We start from the raw sequence: 6,964 nt of genomic DNA on the forward strand, positions 1-6,964 counted from the left end.
CGACTGAGCATACAGACACGATGCCCTCACAGTTACACTTCTGCCTGTGATTCTTTCCTGTTTCCCAAACTTCAGAGGCTCTCCTGCATACGTTCTTGGATCGGATTCCTGGATGAAAGAATGTTGCAGAGAACTGGTTTAGCCACAGCCTCTGATGTTACAGAATTAATATTTCACTCTACGTCGAAAGTTTCCCTGGTCCGCCATACAGCTTTAATCTTCCAGGAAGTTTCAAATCAGCACATACTTCCAAAATGAATTTTCCTCTGCAGAGGAGCATGCGCTGATTTTAAACTTCATGGCAGATCAAAACTGTGTGCACAGATGAAAACTGTGTGCCAGACGAGGACCCGAACCTGGGATCTTTGCAACGTGCTGGGTTCGAGTCCCGACCCGATTCACAGTTTCAATCTGCTTGGAAGTTTCAGCAAACATTTAGTTACAAAACAAAACAGATTGCATTAAGTAACGTCAAATTTGAAAGTACTTGTAATTTATTGACCTCTTAAGATTTAAAAAAGTTCCCTTCAATGACCAGAGACGCTTCTTGAGTGTTTGTTCCGTTGGTCAAGTAACAGCTCTATCTTCGAGTGGGTCTTATGCTGTCCAGTGACGCAACTTGCGACGATTCGGAACTAGCTTGTGACTTGTCCGTCGGTGTTGCGGCTGCCGAAATATCCTTCGAGACATTTTTGAAACTGCGCTTCATTTCGGTAACAGGCAGAGAACGGATTATTGCGCCAGCGTTCTCGAAGTACGACACCAGCGACGCAGGGTTCTGCTTCACAGCCGGATTCTGTGCAACGAAATCATGGCACAACTTTTCAACCAATCTCTCTAACCTTCTCGCTTTGCACTCGCGTTCCTCCTGTCGCGAACTCGCGGTAGTGGTGGAGACGCACGCAGATCCTGTGGCGCGCGGGGATGGAGACTTGCTGTTTTCGACGTCGGTATTGCGCTCTGGACTTAACGAAGAGAGACTCATCTCTGGATGCTCGAGTATGTTCGACATGAGCCCTTCACTGCTCTCGTGGCCGAGTTGATCAATGTAGGACTCCGTCAGTAGTTCCAAACCCAAACTGCCTTGTCCACACGAGATTCTGCTTCCTGATTCGTCCTGAAATGTGCTGTCACTCGACTGAGATACCTCTCGATGGGAGGCGGCACTGCTGGACCCGTCTGGACTGCTCGTTGCAGAAGCAGGGGGGGCTGCAGGTGCAGGAAAACTCGAGCTGCTTTCAATAGCTAGGTCGTCAATTTCTTGGCTGTTCGTCTGCGAGGCATCGTCGTCACTTTCTGAACTGTAAGACGATTCCTCTTCGTCCTCGTATTGGTCTTGGTTCGCAGCGAAGGCGTCATCGCCGGACGACATCTCGGCGTAGATAGCTTCCTGTGTAACTACTCGGCTGAAATCGTTTAGATGTTGCATCTCCTCCGGCACTACGTGAGGCACAGATTTTGAAACCCTTCTCAGTTTTTTAGAGGTCTTCTTCTTCTTCTGGCACTTTCCTTCGCTCTGTGCTTCCATTAGTGGCTTAGAAACTAGGCTTGAGCCGATAAGGGAGACCAATTCGTACGAACTTGCGTCCACGGATCCCAAGTCTGGTTGAGATCCTACTTCCACCTTCGTCGACGATACTAGTGAATGCTCACTGTCAGATAATCTAGAGCGTTCTGTATCAAAACGGTAATCATGACCTTTCTCTAAAGCAGGTGGCGACATGCTGGGGCTAAATTCAATATATTTCTCTACAGCTGTGGCCTGCAAGTCTTCGCTTAACGCAGTGTCTCCTTGCGAACCAACTGTGGGAACCTCTGTAACCACAATATGTTCCTCCGGAGTGGGCACATCTGGGCGTTCAACAACATGTAACGCGTCTTTGTCTTTTTCATCGTCTTCAGGCTCCACGAACTCCTCAGAATGTTTTTGTTCGGATGGTTTCACCTCGTCCTCCTCATGTAGAGTAAAGACTGAGCTTACCTTATAAAAGATTTCCTCTTTTTGTGGTTCATACGTCGAAAGTTTCTTCGGTGATGGAGTAAGTACTGTGTGACTGGAGTCGTCGAAATATTCTTTATATGTCACTCCATTAACTGTGCCTAGCGAGTCACCTGCTTTTCGAAGCATTTCACGTGTACAATGCGGAGGAATTGAGAGGAAAGTTTGGCTAGACGCCTCTGCGTTGCACTGCAAAGACTGCATCCTGAAACAGAACACAATAAATCAGGAGTAGCTATGCAAAAACCACAAACTCGATTTTCACTGGAAAAGAGTAGTATTTTGTATAGCCATTAATCAGAGTCAGATTGCAGATTTATTTCGAAACGAGAATCTAGCAAACAAAAGGGAATACTTTCATTAAAATGTAGCGTCTGAAATTTTTCAGGTAAGAAATGAACCTTTGTGCTCATACGGCAAAGACTACCAAATCCACCGGTTAGTCCCTCAGCCGTTAGGGGTAAAACCCAATGGGACTCGGGGCAAGTAAGGCTAGCAACCTGCTTCCCTGGTACTTTAAATATGATGCTGGCAACAATCAGAGCAAAATGCCTCGGACCTTTGGAGGTGACGGAGTCCCACCTCTAAATGACAAACCAGGGACTCCTAAGATACGACTTGGCAAACAAATGGTAATGAGATAGGGAGCTATTAATATCAATGGGGGCTACTCTGGGAGGAAGGTAGAGCTGGCAGAGGCTGCAAGTAAGATGGGGCTGGACGTTTTAGCTGTTAGTGACATTCGGGTAAGGGGTGAGAAAGAAGAGGAAGTGGGAGAATACAAGGTCTACCTGTCAGGAGTCAAAGCAGGAATAGCACAATGGGGTGTAGGGCTTTACATCAGGAAAGAAATGGAACCCAGCGTAGTTGCAATAAGGTACGTAAACGAACGACTGATGTGGATAGATTTGACAGTGTCTAGCAAGAAAATTAGGATTGTGTCAGTATATTCGCATTGTGAAGGGACAGATCAAGATAAGATGGATAGTTTTTATGAGGCACTCAGTGATGTAGTTGTTAGAGTAAAGGGCAAGGACAGTGTTCTGCTCATGGGTGATTTTAACGCCAGGATTGGAAATCGAACAGAAGGGTATGAAAAGGTTATGGGTAAATTTGGAGAGGATATGGAGGCCAACAGGAACGGGAAACAACTCTTGGATTTCTGTGCCAGTATGGGCTTAGTAATCACAAACTCCTTTTTTAAACATAAGAACATTCACCGGTATACTTGGGAAGGCAGGGGAACCAGATCTGTCATTGACTATATAATAACAGATCAGGAATTCAGGAAGGCTGTGAGGGACACACGCGTATTCAGGGGATTCTTTGATGACACTGATCATTATTTAATCTGCAGTGAAATTGGGATAGTGAGGCCGAAAGTGCAGGAGGTCAGGTCCATATGTCGGAGGATAAGAGTGGAGAAACTACAGGATAAGGAAATCAGGCACAAGTACATAACAGCGATCTCGGAAAGGCACCAGTTAGTTGAATGTAGTCAATTACAGTCATTGGAAAAGGAATGGACGAGGTACAGGGACACAGTACTAGAAGTGGCTAAAGAATGTCTTGGAACAGTAGTGTGTAAAAGTAGGATGAAGCAAACAGCTTGCTGGAATGATACAGTCAAGGCAGCCTGTAAAAGGAAAAAGAAGGCGTATCAAAAATGGCTGCATACTAGAACCCAGGTAGACAGAGAAAGTTATGTTGAAGAAAGAAACAAAGCCAAACAGATAATTGCAGCATCCAAGAAGAAATCTTGGGAAGACTTTGGAAACAGGTTGGAGACTATGGGTCAAGCTGCTGGAAAACCATTCTGGAGTGTAATTAGCAGTCTTCGAAAGGGAGGTAAGAAGGAAATGACAAGTATTTTGGACAGGTCAGGAAAACTGCTGGTGAATCCTGTGGATGCCTTGGGCAGATGGAGGGAATATTTTGAAGAGTTGCTCAATGTAGGTGAAAATGCGATCAGTAATGTATCAGATTTCGAGGTAGAATGGGATAGGAATGATGATGGAAATAGGATCACATTTGAGGAAGTGGAGAAAATGGTCAATAGATTGCAGTGCAATAAAGCGGCTGGGGTGGATGAAATTAAGTCGGAACTCATCAAATACAGTGGAATGTCAGGTCTTAAATGGCTACACAGGATAATTGAAATGACCTGGGAGTCGGGACAGGTTCCATCAGACTGGACAAAAGCAGTAATCACACCAATCTTTAAACATGGAAACAGAAAAGATTGTAACAACTACAGAGGTATCTCTTTAATCAGCGTTGTGGGTAAAATCTTCTCAGGTATTGTTGAAAGGAAAGTGCGAGTATTAGTTGAGGACCAATTGGATGAAAATCAGTGTGGGTTTAGGCCTCTTAGAGGTTGTCAGGACCAGATCTTTAGCTTACGGCAAATAATGGAGAAATGTTATGAGTGGAACAGGGAATTGTATCTATGCTTTATAGATCTAGAAAAGGCATATGACCGGGTTCCTAGGAGGAAGTTATTGTCTGTTCTACAAGATTATGGAATAGGAGGCAAACTTTTGCAAGCAATTAAAGGTCTTTACATGGATAGTCAGGCAGCAGTTAGAGTTGACGGTAAATTGAGTTCATGGTTCAGAGTAGTTTCAGGGGTAAGACAAGGATGCAACCTGTCTCCACTGTTGTTCATATTATTTATGGATCATATGTTGAAAACAATAGACTGGCTGGGTGAGATTAAGATATGTGAACACAAAATAAGCAGTCTTGCATATGCGGATGACTTAGTTGTGATGGCAGATTCGATTGAAAGTTTGCAAAGTAATATTTCAGAGATAGATCAGAAATGTAAAGATTATGGTATGAAGATTAGCATCTCCAAAACGAAAGTAATGTCAGTGGGAAAGAAATATAAACGGATTGAGTGCCAAATAGGAGGAACAAAGTTAGAACAGGTGGACGGTTTCAAGTACTTAGGATGCATATTCTCACAGGATGGCAACATATTGAAAGAACTGGAAGCAACGTGTAGCAAAGCTAATGCAGTGAGCGCTCAGCTACGATCTACTCTCTTCTGCAAGAAGGAAGTCAGTACCAAGACTAAGTTATCTGTGCACCATTCAATCTTTCGACCAACTTTGTTGTATGGGAGCGAAAGCTGGGTGGATTCAGATTACCTTATCAACAAGGTTGAGGTTACGGATATGAAAGTAGCTAGGATGATTGCAGGTACTAGTAGATGGGAACAATGGCAGGAGGGTGTCCACAATGAGGAAATCAAAGAAAAACTGGGAATGAACTCTATAGATGTAGCAGTCAGGGCGAACAGGCTTAGATGGTGGGGTCATGTTACACGCATGGAAGAAGCAAGGTTACCCAAGAGACTCATGGGTTCAGCAGTAGAGGGTAGGAGGAGTCGGGGCAGACCAAGGAGAAGGTACCTGGATTCGGTTAAGAATGATTTTGAAGTAATAGGTTTAACATCAGAAGAGGCACCAGTGTTAGCACTGAATAGGGGATCATGGAGGAATTGTATAAAGGGGGCTATGCTCCAGACTGAACGCTGAAAGGCATAATCAGTCTTAAATGATGATGATGATGATGATGAGAAATGAACCCATCCTTGGTGATACATAATCAGTTGAACGTCCCTAAATCGGAACAGCTGTAATTGTTTTCACATTGAACTTAATTACCCTCATTGGTTTGACAGACCATCATTTTTCTGCTATTCTTCAAAGAAAATATGGAGACGTAAATGGACCTACACTATCTTACTCTGAATAGCAAATTACGCCAGCAGAATGCAAGAACCCGATTTTTCACGATATCCATACGAAATAAATAGTCTGACACTTAATTACGTTTTGTAACAGAAGACACGCAGAGGTTGTTAGTTCGACAGTATTTGTTAGCTGTTCACATTAGGTAGGATGTGTGTGTGTATGTATGTGTGTGTATGTATGTGTGTGTGTGTGTGTGTTTTGTGGGCACTCTCACAGTATAATAATAATCATCATCATTAGTGTTTAGCGCAAAGACATCGTAGCTCTCTGTGTTTTCTTGTCTTTCGCCATCCTCTTCAGGTCCGCGTAATTTCCGCTTCCCATTCTGTCGTCTGTCATCTTGTCTCTCTTCGTTCCTCTCAATCGCCTTCCACTGACTAATATTTCCAAAATTTCTGTTAGCAAGCACTCCTGTCGCAACGAATGTCTCTTCCAGTTCTTCCTTTCTCTTATAACCTTCAAGACTCTTCTTCTCTCATCAGACGTTTCTAACACTCTTTCGTTACTCAGTCTTTTCATCCAACTTCTTCTCACCATTCTCCTTCTCATTCACATCTAAAATGCTTCTAGCATTTTTTCAGCCTCTTGTCTCAGTGTCCATGTTTCTGCCTCATAGAGTGTCACACTCCAGACAAAACCTAGCCAAAATCTTTCCACTGACTTTTATCTAGTTTGCCACATAATAATATCCTACTCTTATTGAATACATCCTTCGCTTCAGCAACGCAAGTTTTCACCGCCTGATGGCCTCTCAAGTCTTCAGTGATCGTAACTTCAAGATATATAAGTGCTCTTACGTGGCTAATAATAAAGTGTCCCATCTTAAAATTTACCAGTCTTCTTCGTGAGCCGATCACCATGCTCTTTGTTTTTACTGTATTGATTCTCATCCCTTATTCATTTAGATCTTTTAGCATTTTACCGACAGTTTGTTCACTTTCTGTCACTAATACCATGTCATCAGCAAATCTTACGCACTGTATTCTCTGTCCACCAATACGTACTTCTCTTTTTCCCTCCAAGCCTTTCACAATAAACTCTCCCAGATATAGTTGAACAGGCAAGGTAGAGAGGCAACAACTTTGTCTTCCAATGCTACTTCCTTCCGACATTTCATTTCCAGTCCTTATTCTTTCTTCCTACTGTAGATATACATTCTGTACTAGTCGTCTTTCCTACTAGTCTACTCCTTTCCTCTTCA

The 6,964-nt window shown here is 43.3% G+C and overlaps 1 protein-coding gene across 1 annotated transcript; it reads right to left on the minus strand.

Moving 5' to 3' along the window:
• Window positions 1-580: 580 nt before the first annotated feature.
• Window positions 581-2,128, minus strand: LOC126095636 (uncharacterized). Its single transcript, XM_049910398.1, has one exon. It carries the CDS (start codon window positions 2,126-2,128, stop codon window positions 581-583), a length of 1,548 nt encoding a protein of 515 aa, XP_049766355.1.
• Between the last annotated feature and the right edge of the window lie 4,836 nt (window positions 2,129-6,964).

This window comes from Schistocerca cancellata, chromosome 8, assembly GCF_023864275.1.
Source record: "Schistocerca cancellata isolate TAMUIC-IGC-003103 chromosome 8, iqSchCanc2.1, whole genome shotgun sequence".
Taxonomy (NCBI): domain Eukaryota; kingdom Metazoa; phylum Arthropoda; class Insecta; order Orthoptera; family Acrididae; genus Schistocerca; species Schistocerca cancellata.

What these genes read in the sequence shown, in the direction of transcription:
- LOC126095636 (XM_049910398.1), bottom strand. Translation starts at nt 2,128, where the DNA reads ATGCTTCGAAAAGCAGGTGACTCGCTAGGCACAGTTAATGGAGTGACA.